At 44.9% G+C, this 14,013-nt stretch overlaps 1 protein-coding gene across 3 annotated transcripts in view; it reads left to right on the top strand.

The window, feature by feature from the left end:
• Positions 1-14,013, top strand: part of CDK13 (cyclin dependent kinase 13) — a 70,845-nt gene that overhangs the window by 12,797 nt on the left and 44,035 nt on the right. For 2 of the 3 annotated variants that reach the window (XM_039336728.1, XM_039336727.1), the window contains exon 5: positions 7,388-7,558. The exons of the other annotated variant lie outside the window; for it this stretch is intronic. In XM_039336728.1, the coding sequence (XP_039192662.1) occupies positions 7,388-7,558 (171 nt within the window). The remainder of the gene's footprint in view (positions 1-7,387; positions 7,559-14,013) is intronic. 3 annotated transcript variants of the gene reach the window in all.

Genomic DNA, 14,013 nt, shown 5'->3' with positions numbered 1-14,013 from the left:
TTACGTAGGTCCCAGCTCTCTGCAGGTCATTCACTAGGTCCCTCCGTGTAGTTCTGGGATTTTTGCTCACCATTCTTGTGATCATGTTGACCCCACGGGGTGAGATCTTGCGTGGAGCCCCAGATCGAGGGAGATTATCAGTGGTCTTGTATGTCTTCCATTTTCTAATTATTGCTCCCACAGTTGATTTCTTCACACCAAGCTGCTTGCCTATTGCAGATTCAGTCTTCCCAGCCTGGTGCAGGTCTACAATTTTGTTTCTGGTGTCCTTCGACAGCTCTTTGGTCTTCACCATAGTGGACTTTGGAGTGTGACTGTTTGAGGTTGTGGACAGGTGTCTTTTATACTGATAACAAGTTCAAACAGGTGCCATTAATACAGGTAATGAGTGGAGGACAGAGGACCCTCTTAAAGAAGAAATTTTGCTTGTTTGTAGGTGACCAAATACTTATTCTCCAGCACTGGAGATGGATAATCCACGCAGTGGGTTGAGACTGTATTCCTGGCCAATCAGATCAGTCAGCCAAAGTTGCCACGCCCCGTCCTGGACCATGATCCTTAGTCTTGACTGATCTGGCCATACAGACAGACCTACAACTTTGGCTCCTGGGCAGGTATAGTTCCTTTCCATTGGGGGGGATTTTTTCTAGTAGCTGAAATTGCTTAGTTTAAAAGTTAATTAGAGATAATTTAATTCAATTTAATTGATTACTCAAAAATTTCCTTGCTAAATTGTAAGACTCAGGAAGTCAGATTCCTACAGGGGAATCCACCCCCACTTAAAAGGGGGAAATCCCTAACTCCCCTCCCTAACCCAAACCCCAGCCACCTTCCAGCAGCCGGTAGCCGCCTTAAACAAACGGGGGGCTCGGGCAACCCCTCGCGTTTAAAACAAACAAAACAAAAAAGACAGAAAGGCAAGCAATTAGCGAGGGAAGCGGAGGACAAAGGGGACGCATGCTGGGAGGGAGATTGATTAAGGGAAACAGCTGGCGTGCGAAGGAGCAGTCTTTTTCACTCCAGGCTGCTCAGGATTTTTTAAACAAGGCGCCATTGTCTGCACAGCTGGAAGCACGCGCAGCTCTTTGTTACAACCGCACGTGGCACAGGCAGCCTTGTTAACACATGCGCAGTAGTCTCCTTGCAGCGGCGGCCATATTTTTTGTCCAAACAGGGGATTTAAGGACTCCCTGAGAAAGCTAGGTTTAGCCGCTGGAGTGAATTAATAGGCAAGCAGTACTGGGGTACTAAAGCATCTATTATTCATTCAGAGACATTCAAATCAGACACATAGCTACTGGTTCCAGTACTTGGTGTCTTCTACCTAAAGTAAATAAGAACCTTTCATAACTAACTGTGTTTAGTTGCCTTTGGCTCCTTCCAGACTTCGGGTCCCCCATTAGTGGCCCGTACGCTTCGGGATTTAGTGGTGGGTTCCAGGCATCCCCAGTCGCGTGCCTGTCCTTACCCACCATAGTCAAGCCGGGTTCCAGGCATTCCCATTAGCGTGCCTGTTCTTATCCGTGCACAGTGACTAACTCTGACAATTTGGCAGAGTCTGCTCCTGAGTTCCAGACGCCCCCAGTAGTGCGCCTGTCCTTACTCAAAGTTGGAGCTCTCCTACTACCTGGGTCCCCCCTATCACGGCCCAGCGTTAGTGGAGAATGGAGGAAGCAATCATTCCCTCCACTGGAGCCCCGCCTTCATCCTCTGGAGCACCTGCTTCAGAGGATTCGGAATCCTCTGCAGACCCTAGAAAGGCTGCAAGGAAGTCATCAAAGAAGGCTGACAAACAGGCAATCAGAAGACACCAAGCCCTAGAAAAAGAGTTCGACAGAGCCCAGAAAAGGGCCAGAATTGAAAATAGGCAGACTGGGGGGATAGGTCCTGATCTACCGCTGGGTCTCCCTTCATCCCCACGGGCCATTTGGTCATTAGGGAACTCATCACAGTCCCAAACAGAGGGTGGGATAGGTGAATTCTCATCGCTCTCCCGATCCCCCTCCCCACGGAGGTTACAGGAAACCCCGAGGACCATGCTAACCACAGCACCTGCGGGGTCGCAGGCAATGGTCACTCCTCCTGCATTGACGGGGGATCTGCTAGCCACCCTAATAGCACAGGCAGTGGACCGTGCATTTGAGGCCAGGGCTCAAACTTCAAAAGCCAAGCCTCTAGGACTTAGAACGAGGCATCGGGAGGAAACGGAGGACCATCAGGACCTCTCCTCCATCTCAGACTCGTCGGTCTCTGAGGAAGCTTACCTGGACCAGCCAGGTACGTCACAAGGGATTCACATGTCTGAGGAGGAGGAGGACACCTCACCTCAAGGGCCGTCCTTCAGCGGCCTGTTTAACCCTTCTCTTTTTGTTACTATTCGGCGCAAGGCTGAGGCCACAGCCCATCTGGGGCATGGGACACCAGCGGAGCCTGTCACAGTTGACACGGAGGCTGAGCCGACGTTCGCCGAAAAGGTAAACACTCAACACCGCATACCATGCCCGACCATGTTCCTAAACACAATAAGGAAACAGTGGGCAGCGCCAACCTCCCTACCGCTTCCTAGCAATGCGGAGAGGAAGCTATTTAACGTAGCAAGGGAGCTAGAGGGAACATTGGAGGTGCCGGTGGTGGACAAACCCATAGGTCCCCTGATATCGGACACGGCCATATCAGGAGATTTTGCTGAGGCTCTTAAAGCCGAGGACCGAAAGAGTGAGTCCAACTACAGGAGAACGCACCAGGCAATAGCTTGGGCTACCAGGGCGTCTACCTCCGCGTCCTTTTTCACCAGAGCCACACTTTGTTGGCTCCGTGAGTTACAGGGCCGGGTTCCCATGGAGGATATACGCACTCACCAGGAACTCAGCAAAATGGTAGCGGCCACGGAATATGCGTTGGACGCAACACTTTTAGCGACCAAGTTTTCAGCCAAGGCAATGGCGGCAAACAACACGAGCAGGCGCATCCTCTGGCTAAAGAACTGGCAGGCGGATACCAAATCCAAAGTGGAAATTGGCTTCGGCTCCGTACCAAGGGGCAAAGCTGTTTGGTGAGGCACTAACGCCATACCTGACAGAGAACAAGGACAAGCGCAAGGTCCTGAAACACATGCTTAAAAGGCAGGACAAGAGACCCGGCTCCTGGGGAAGGAAACAATCCTTTCGTACGGAAGCCAGGGTCAACTACTTTCAAAATTCCCACCCCTTCCAAGCTAGACAGGATAGGGAAAGACAGGGGGACAGACAGAACACAAGACATAGGCAAACGCAGGGAAGACGGCCCTTTCGGGGGAACAACCGCCCCTTCCGCCGTACCAGATGACTCCCACCCAGACCTTCCCATAGGGGGGCAGACTAGCAGGGTTTGCTCCCCAGTGGGAAGAGACCACCACGGACGTATGGGTCAGGAACACCATACGTCATGGTCTATCTCTAGAATTTCTCTCAAAGCCCCCGAACCACTTCCGCCCGTGCCCCTGTCCCACAAACCCAACAAAGAGAAGGCTCATGAACGAGGCCGTTCAGCACCTTCTAAACATACGGGCCGTAGAGCCGGTGCCTATGAACCAGAGAGACCAGGGGTTTTATTCTATCCTATTCGTGGTCCCAAAACCCTCGGGGGGTTGGAGAGCCGTTTTGGATTTGAAAAGGCTAAATTTCTACATAAAATACCGCAAATTCAAAATGCAGACACTACGCTCCATCCTTGGAAGTGTAAGGAAAGGGGATTTTCTGGCATCGATCGACCTCACGGAGGCATACTTGCACATCCCTGGCTCACCGCCGCTTTCTACGGTTTGCCTACAGGGGGCACCATTTTCAATACAGGGCACTTCCATTCGGCCTGTCATCAGCGCCCAGGGTGTTCACCAAGATTCTGGCGGTTCTGGCAGCACACCTAAGAAACGTACCAGTCAGAGTCCAGTGCTACCTGGACGATATTCTAATCCAGTCATCGTCCGCCCAGCAGTCTCGGGCGGACCTAAAGTTAGTGATAAAAATGCTGCAGGACCACGGCTTCTCGGTGAACTTTCCAAAGAGCCATCTAACCCCAACTACGAGAATACTCCATCTGGGAGCGGTCATAGACACAAAGGAATGCAAGGTGTACCTATCACAGGAACGCCTCAGCAGCATAAAGAAAGCCGTGAAACAGGTAAGCCGCGGTCAATCAGTGACGCTGGTCTGCCTCTCCCAGCTGCTAGGGAAGATGATATCGACCATAGCAATAGTTCCTTGGGCAAGGCTGCACTCAAGAGAACTGCAATGGTTCATGCTCCCGTTTCAGAGACAACAATCAGTGCATCCCGGAAGAGGGTAGGCATACCTCTGAGAGTACGACACTCCCTCAGGTGGTGGCTATCTCCAGCTCTCCTCAGGGGGTCCCCCTTCAGGGAACCAGACAGAGTAGTAGTCACAACAGATGCGAGCTTATTCGGCTGGGGAGGCCACTTGGGGACCAAGTGGACACAGGGCCGCTGGTCAGCGGTGGATCTCCGACACAACATAAACTGGCTCGAGCTGCGGGCTATTCACCTAGCGTTAAGGCATTTTCACAGCAGCATAAAAGGCAGGCACGTACTGGTCCTGACGGACAACGTGACAGCCAAGGCCCTCATAAACCGTCAGGGGGGCATACACTCTCGCTCGCTCTCGGCCGAGGCCTTCCTACTGGGGGCCTGGGCGGAACAAAATCTGGCCTCCATAAAGGCCGACCACATATCGGGGGAGGCAAACATCCAAGCAGATCTGTTGAGCAGATCAACAATAGATCACTCGGAATGGCAACTACACCCAAGGATCTTCAGGGAGGTCTGTCACCGCTTCGGGCTTCCCCAGGTGGACCTTTTTCCCTCTCCTTCCAATGCCCACCTAACTCGCTTCTTCTCCCGATTCCCATCCAAGGGAGCAGAGCAGACGGACGCGTTACGGAGCCCATGGCCAAGGGGGCTCCTGTACGCGTTTCCACCCTTACCTCTCCTTCCGGCGGTAGTACGCAAGATTCTGCGGGAAAGGGCCGAGGTAATCCTTGTGGCCCCTTATTGGCCAAGGAGACCTTGGTTCGCAGACTTGAGGAGTCTCTCCCGCACGAATCCATGGCGGATTCCTCCGGAGAGGATCTCCCTCAAGCAGGGGGAGATCTCCCACCCAGAGCCACAATGGCTACAACTAGCCGTCTGGCTCTTGAACGGTCAATTTTAGCCAAGGGGGCTTGCTCACAGGGTGTAATTAGGGTCATACAGGCATCAAGGCGCCCCTCCACGAACCGTATCTACGAGGCCACGTGGAGAAGCTTCCAATCATGGTGCTCTAAACAGGAATTGTTACTCGAAGGGATCACAATTCCCAAGATCCTAGAATTTTTACTAGATGGCCTAGAGAGGGACCTCTCGCCAAACACGCTGCGCAGGCAAATCGCTGCCCTCTCAACTATACTTTCTGCCAGCCCCGGTGAATCCTTGGGCAAGCATCCCTTAATACGATCCTGCCTCAAGGGGGCTGCGAACATCAGACCGCCAACCGTGCACAGGTATCCATCGTGGGAACTACCACGAGTACTACAAGCTCTTACCAGAGCGCCCTTCGAACCACTCAAAACATGTGACATTCGCTATCTGACCCATAAGGTAGCATTCTTGGTAGCCATCACGTCAGCTCGGCGGATATCCGAGTTAGCTTCTCTCTCAATGAGGAAGGACCTGTGCCATTTTCACAGGGACAAGGTAGTCCTAAGAATAGACCATTCATTCCAAAGGTCAACTCCGTTTTTCACAGATCACAGGAAATAGTCCTACCAGACTTCTGTCCAAACCCAGCTCATCCCCTGGAGCAACAATGGCACACCTTGGATGTACGAAGGGCACTAAGACATTACATTTCGCGCACAGCGGAATTCCGACGCTCGGAAGCACTTTTCATATCCTTCCACCCCGTTACTAGGGGCCGAAGGTCTCGTCCTCTACCATCGGTAGGTGGATTAGGGCATGCATCACTGGGGCATACCAGGCGGAGTCCTTGCAAGTCCCCAAGCATATCACGGCCCATTCCACAAGGAGTGCTGCCACCTCAGCAGCATGGGCCATGCAGGCTTCTATTGAAGAGGTATGCAGGGCAGCCACTTGGGCCTCGCCCTCTCCATTCATTCGCCATTACAAAATCGACAAGTACTCCTCTGCAGAGGCCTCCTTCGGTAGGAGGGTTCTCCAGCAGGTTCTAGACCAAAGTTGCACACGGGACCAGTCTATTCCCCAACCCAAGGGACAATAGGCTTTGGTATGTCCCACTGCGTGGATTATCCATCTCCAGTGCTGGAGAAGGGGCGTTGACTTACCTGAACGCCTTTTCTCAGCACGGAGATGGATAATCCACACCCACCCTTATAGACTAGGATAATAGGGTATATTTAGTGGAGCCAAAACGTCTTACTGTCAGTCAATGGCTGTGCTCGAGTCAAGACTAAGGATCATGGTCCAGGACGGGGCGTGGCAACTTTGGCTGACTGATCTGATTGGCCAGGAATACAGTCTCAACCCACTGCGTGGATTATCCATCTCCGTGCTGAGAAAAGGCGTTCAGGTAAGTCAACGCCCCTTTTCCACCATAATTGGCAAATGAATTCTTTCCAAATCAGACACTGTGATTGTCTGGATTTGTTTTCTCATTTTGTCTCTCGAAGTTGAGGTCTACCTATGATGACAATTACAGGCCTCTCTCATCTTTTTAAGTGGGAGAACTTGCACAATTGGTAGCTGACTAAATACTTTTTTGTCCCACTGTAGCATAAAAGCATTTCTTGAGCAGGATCCGCATTCTCTGGGATGCTACACATCCTCTTCATGACCTGTTTTCCTTGTTACCTTCTGGGAGGAGGCTTCATGGTATCTGAAGCAGAACATCCAGATTCAGTCACAGTTTTGTTCCATACAGTATCAGCCTTGTGAATTCTCAAACTTCCTCTTTCCGCTGTATATTCAAGATGGACAGTGATTAATATTTATATGTATTTATATCTGAGGGTGTAGGTATATACATATGTATGTATACAGCATGCTTATATGTCTTTTATATATGTGTACACTTTTGAGAACAGGCAGCAGAATTTCATTTTTAATGTGTGCCATAGTAAAATGTGTGCCCACAGTAAAAAAAATGACAATAAAGATTATATTATTTTATAAAATGAAAGGCCTTGGTGAACTTCATATTTTGATAAATATAGAGCTTGTAGAGATTTTTAATTCAGAATACTGTAATTTATTAGTTAGTACAAGGTAGTTTTTTTCTATTTCTATATTCTATTCTATATAATTATAATATGAAATTATTTTCTGGATATGTCAGTATTTTAGTTTTTGCTAATAATAGTTTGACTAATATTTTCCTAGGGGAAATGGTGGCATTAAAGAAAGTACGGTTGGATAATGAAAAAGAAGGTTTTCCTATTACAGCTATTAGGGAAATAAAGATTCTTCGACAACTAAATCATCCAAGTATAATCAACATGAAAGAAATAGTGACAGATAAGGAAGATGCTTTAGATTTCAAGAAAGATAAAGGTACGATCATAAGCATTATTTTGTCAGTACATAATTGTAAAGTAATTTATAATTGTTTCTGGAAAAATACGGCTGATTTTAAAACACAGCACGTTTTGAATTGTATTGTTTCAATTCTTGTATATAAAAGTAATACGTTAAATGTGTTTAACCATTCCCTGCATTAATTCTGTCTTGCACCATGCTAGAACATGGAAGACTGTGAGTTGTGTTCCACTTAGGCATGCAGGCTGCCTAGGTAATTTTGGTCAGTCACTCTCTTTCAACCCACCTTACAAGGTTGTTGTTGAGGGGAAAATAGGAAGATAAAGGAGTATTAGATATGTTTACTGCCTTGAGTTACTTATAAAAATGGGGATAAAATAGTTAAATCTCCCTAGTTTCTTTCCATTTTGTTGGCCCTATTTGTTATACATTTTACATGAAGTTCTTGAGTTATGAGGAATTGCTTAGCTACCTTTCAGTTATGATACATACCTCCCACCTCTGAAAGCTACTTATGACCAAGCTTCGAAGTTACAGCCACTGCAGTGCCCTTGGGTTCATTCACCTTTACCACCAACTGCAGGGATGCTGCAGCAGCCCTTCCACTTGTCTCCTCCTCCCTGTCCTGCCCTGCTGGATCCCCAGAAACCTTGAGTCTGCTTCTCACCCCACTGGATTCCCCACCTTCTGTCACGGATCATTGATTTACCTTTCAAAGACCTCCAGAGCTTGTGTTAGGAAAGACAAGCAGGCATTCTGCCCCTCAGCTTTCCTGGATCTTATGGCTGTTTCCTGGAAACAGCTACTATTTTTGGAATGGTTGCAAGGAATTGTGGCTGCTCTAAACATTGCTTCCAGAATGAAACGATGCAACCTAGGAACAGACCAAACTGCTCTGTTTCCTCAGAACACATCTGGATATTTTTAAAGCACTCCAGAGATCATGTTAGAAAGGCAGAGTAAACTGTGAACAGAGTGATCTTCTTTGCTTTCCTAATGTGAGCTCTGGAGCTCTCCAGAACACTCTGGAGACACAGCCAATTTCACTTATACATGTTATACTTTGATAATAAAGGGTTTATTTATTAGGAAAGTAGAGGTGCCTGCAAATAGGGGGGGGGGGTGGAAGGAATAGGGCCTGGTGAGATGGGAAGGAATACCAAGTTCTGTGGAGATCCAGTGGTGATGCTGGGGAGGGGGGCAAAAATCAGGCCTAAGGACTGCGGGATCCCTGAGTGACAGGAAGTGGAGCACAAGTTGCCTTGGGTTTAGGGCAGTGTTTCTCAACCTTGACCATTTTAAGGCATGTGGACTTCAACTCCCAGAATTCCACAGCCAGCATTGCTGGCTGTGGAATTCTGGGAGTTGAAGTCCACATGCCTTAAAATGGTCAAGGTTGAGAAACACTGGTTTAGGGGATGCCTTGGGAGTCCTGGTACAGGTGGGCCTGGGCTTGTGCTGGGACTTCCAGGGGTTTCCTTATCCCTGAGGCACCCCATCTTCTGCTTAATGATCTGTGCAGTTGCTTAATTACTACATGGGGAGAGCAGATGTATAGGCCATTAAATGAGGCGATCACATGATCACCTTGCTTATTGACCATGACTTGCAGGTTCCATTATGATCGTGAGTGGAGGACTGGTTGTATTGAAATATTTTTATCTTACTATGCCAACTGGAAAAGTTTTTAGAAAAAGAATCATAGATACAATAAAACTCCTCAAATTACAATTTATAATAATAATTCATAGTACAAGAAAATGAAAGAAAAATGTCAAGTTAGTACATAATAGTAAAAGTTGATATATGAAGAAAAATGATTTATTCATTTTTTTTGCTGCAGTAAAATGTGTTTTAATATTTCAAATAGAGCATAAAAGGGCAGCTAGACAAATGGTTGTATACTTTAATTGACATTAAAATATTTCTGGACTTCTTCATAACATGCAAAGAAACTGTGAAATTAAACAAATGACATGATTCTGCCCATTTGGTGTTCTTATCATTATTATTCTGCTTAACTATGGTTCACCTTAGAAGTGTAGAAATGCAGTAACAATGATATGGAAGCAAATGTTAGTTCGTGAATAATGGTGCAACTTCTTCTGTTATCCCAGTGCTAGGAATTTTAACTCTGGCTTGCAAAATGGCTAGTTTAGATTGCAAGACTAATAAATGGCCATGTTAGAATTAATCATATAACTGAAGAGATAATGGTATGCTTAATCGATCTCATTTTTTACATTTTATTTTTTACTATATAGATTTGTCTTTGATATAATCCAGAAGTAAGTTAAACAGATTTTTATCATAGGTTTATAAAGTAGTTTGGGATAAGCTTTAGCAGAACTAATTTAAAAATATATTCCAGAGAATGGAATGGCAAACCATTTTTGTACTGTTATCGAGAAAACTATGTGGAGTTTCCCTTAATAATATTTAATGGACAATTTTCTTTTATCCTTCATAATAGAGTTCCAAAAATAAGATAAATTTGACTTTAAAATTTTTCACAGAGAAAAAGTAGATACAGAAAATAACATATGTATCAATTTATGTATAGTACTTATCAGTAAATTTGTAATCCTACTGATTTTGGAGAAAAAAACCCCCATCACCTTCTGAGGTATAGATTATTAAATTTAATAAATAATTATTAAACAAATTCTGTGGGCAGCTCAAGAAAAAGTAAATTGAAAAATGCGTAAGTATCTAAGTGGTTGAATTAAATTACTTGTTCATTACAAATTATCTAAGGAGCTTAGGAAATAAATAATAATAATAATCATCGCCAGATGGATTAGTAACTGGCTGACCAACCACTCTCAACCTTAATGGAACTGTATCTTCAAACAATGGGGTATCTCAAGGCTCTATCTTAAGTCCAGTACTTTTTAATATCTTTATAAACAATTTTGATGAGGGGATAGAAGAGGAACTCATCACATTTGCAGATGACACCAAGCTGACAGGAATAACCAACATTCCACAAGATAAGCTTCTATCTAACAAAATGAAGTTCAGTGGTGAGAAATGTAAGGTTCTACAATTAGGCAAGTAAAAGGTGGTATAGAAAGGTGGTACTTAGTACAATATAATAACTGAGAGGGATCTAGACGTTCTAGTACAGAGGTCCCCAGAGGGACCGGTTTCGTGGAGAGAGATTTTTCCATGGACCGGAGGGTGCATGGTTTTGTGTGCTGCCTACATACCGTGAATGGGGCTTTGCTTGTTTGTGCGGACTGGTTGCTGGCATGCTGCGGCCTAGTACTGGTCCGCGGATTGGGGGTTGGGGACCCCTGTTCTAGTAGACAATCACTTAAATTTGAGCCAGCGGTGTGCTGCAGTTGCCAAAAAAGCTGAAACAGCCCCAGGGTGCATTAACAAAGGGATAGGATCCAGATTATGTGAAGTGTTAGTACAACTTTATAATGCCTTAATAAGACCACAGTTGAAATATTGCATCCAGTTTTGGTCACCATGATATATATATAAAAAAAGACATTGAGACTCTAGAAACAATGCAGAGAAGAACAACAAAGATGATTGAGGGCTGGCGGCTAAAATATGAAGAACAGTTGCAGGAATTGGGTATGTCTAGTCTAGTGAAAAGAAGGACTGGGGTAACATGATAGCAGTGTTTCAGTATTTAAGGGGCTGCCACAAAGAAGAGGGGTCAACCTATTTATCAAAGCAGAACAAGAAGCAATGGCTGGGAATTAATCAAGGACAGAACCAATCTAGAACTAAGAAGAAATTTCCTGACAGTTAGAACAATTAATCAGTGGAAGGGCTTGCCTTAAGAAGTTGTGGGTGCTTCATCATTGGAGGCTTTTAAGAAGAGATTGGGCAGACATTTATCTGAAATGTTATAGAGTCTCCTGCTTCGATAGGGGGTTGAATTACAAGACTTCCAAGGTCCTTTCCAACTGTTATTCTGTTTCTGTTAATAACTCTTAAAAGTTATGCCTTGAAAAAACAGTGTCATTTTAAAGGCTCTGTGGATGTAGAAAAGAGAATTGCTTCACTATTATGGCTAATATTTAAATATAAGCTTCTAGTTCTTAATGGCCATTTGTTCTGATTTTGTAAGCTGCAGATAGAATGCTCTATTTATCTTGAATATGTAGGCTATCGTCTGTTGGATATGTAATGCATGCTGTTGTCCATCCGTATTTAGTACATAATTCAAGTTGTTTGGAAAAATGGATCAATTTACCCCCATCCCTTAATCTCATGAGATTCCCGCTTGTCTGTTGCGGTGAGATACTGAAATATGTATATTTAATTAAACATGAAATAGTTGACATTTGCAATAAACAAAATAACATTTTCCCTGAAAAATATTGGCATATGCATTTGTGTGATATCATTATGTCAGTGCTTTCCACTTGCAACCATGACTACTGACTTTTTCCATATTTTCACTTATCACAAAAAGGTGTTTTTAAAGAATTCAAAGAAAATAATAAAACAGAAAAAACTTTTTTAAAAAAGAAATTGTCATAAGAAACCTATGTATAAAATATCCCTTGTTATAGTCTCTGAAATTAGGTGGAGATATTCAGAGGTCAGCAACCAAACTTTGGTAGTTCAGTTACTATTTGTTTTTGTTCATTGTGAAATTAAGCTGTCAAGGTTCCGACTAATGAAACACTTCAAAGAAGTTCCAGGCATTTTATCCTAAAAAGTCTTTTTATTCATGTGACAAAATGTCGGCACAGCATGATGAAAGGATGCTAAGATCTGAAATCTCCACCCCCCCAAGCAGTTATTTTTGCTAGCATTTCCTCTTCCTTATTTTGCTGTCATGATTTACGTTCTCCAATTAGTTTGAAGGGCAAAGGTTCTCTTCCGTTCCCTTTTGCGGGCTTTTCTCTTCTCCCTCATTCTCATCTGAATAAACTCTAAAAGTACCAGACAGTTCTGCATATTTTGTCAGAGCAAGAATATTCAATATTAGCAGCATTGACATCCGGCCCCCCTTAGAAAAAGGACAGATCCTGTAATGTAAACAAAAGCATATGTTAATGACTAGTTTTCGGTTTGTTGCGGTATTTCGCATGAAACCTTTTGACGAACCTGTCCGCTTTCACCTCACTGGATTTCACCCAGGTGGCTTCAGACAATGGGTATCCCCTCCATTGTACTAGGTACTGCAATTTCCCTTTAAAAATTCTAGAGTCAAGAATATGTTTCACTTCATAGTGGGTCTGTCCCGCCACTATGAGTGGCCCAGGTACCTTCTTCAGGGAGGGGGTCTTAAAGTGGAGCCCCGATAAGGTTTCAACAAGCTGCAATGGAAGACTGGGTGAATTCTCCCTAAAAGTCTAAGGAGTTTTAGTTCTATGGTGACCAGATTGATGATCCCTACTATGGGAAAAGGCCCCAAGAATTTTGGTCCCAATTTCTTGCTGGGCAATTTGAGGCATAAATATTTAGTTGACAAATAAACCTTTTCCCCAATTTGGAATATTCTTTCTATCAGCCTGCTTTTTATATGTTTCAAAAGTCTTTTTTAAAGCATTTTTTGTGTTTCTCCAAACTTCTTCCCACCCCCTCACCCATTGGTGAAGTGTCTGGGAAGCGGAGGGCACATGAGGGTATTTAGGTATTGGGCTGAACTCTTTTTGTGTGGCCACTCTGAAAGGCGTGTAGCCAGTACTGCTGTGAACAGAATTATTGTATGCCACCTCCGCGAAAGGAAGGAGGTCAGTCCAGTTCGTCTGTTGGTAAGAAACGTAGCATCTAAAATATTGCTCCATCATTTTGTTAGCGGATTCTGCAGCCCCATTGGTGGCTGGATGAAAAGCAGATGATAGATCTTAAGATGATCCAATTAATTTAAGAAAACTCTTCCAAAACTTCGCTGTGAACTGCACCCCCCTGTCCGAAATTATTTGCTTAGGGGCGCCATGCAGCCGATAGATATGTTTCAGGAACAATTTGGTCAGTCGTTGGGCAGATGGGAGTCCTTTGCAGGCAATGAAATGAGCCTGCTTCGAGAACAGGTCTATTATAGTCCAGATGACAGTATTTCCTCTACTTTCAGATAGGTCTACTATAAAGTCCATAGCTATTTCTTCCCATGGTTGAGAAGGGTCTGCCACCGGCTGCAGTAACCCGAGGGTTTTCCCTGGGATTCTTTTCATTATGGCACATAACAGTACAACTTTTTACATAGTTTTCCACGTCCCCTTTCAGCCCCGGCCAGCGGATGAGGTGTAGGGTTTTCAAATATTCAAAGTGTCCAGCCTGTTTTACATCATAGCTGTGTTTGAGAGCATTAAGACGGAGGGCTTTAGGCAAATATAGTTTCCCCCCTTTGTAAGCCAAGCCATCCCTGCATGTTAGGGAGGTTTGATTATCTTTGAACCATTGATCTCTGAGGAGCTCTCATTTTATCTTCTTTACCCCAGGGTCATCAAAATTGAGGACCCTGTGAGGCGTAAGTTTAGCAGCAGTTTGTG

This window comes from Crotalus tigris, unplaced genomic scaffold (assembly GCF_016545835.1).
Source record: "Crotalus tigris isolate CLP2741 ecotype Arizona unplaced genomic scaffold, ASM1654583v1 scf7180000017666.379230911805:20528666, whole genome shotgun sequence".
Classification (NCBI taxonomy): domain Eukaryota; kingdom Metazoa; phylum Chordata; class Lepidosauria; order Squamata; family Viperidae; genus Crotalus; species Crotalus tigris.
This window is presented reverse-complemented; position numbering and strand designations above follow the sequence as displayed.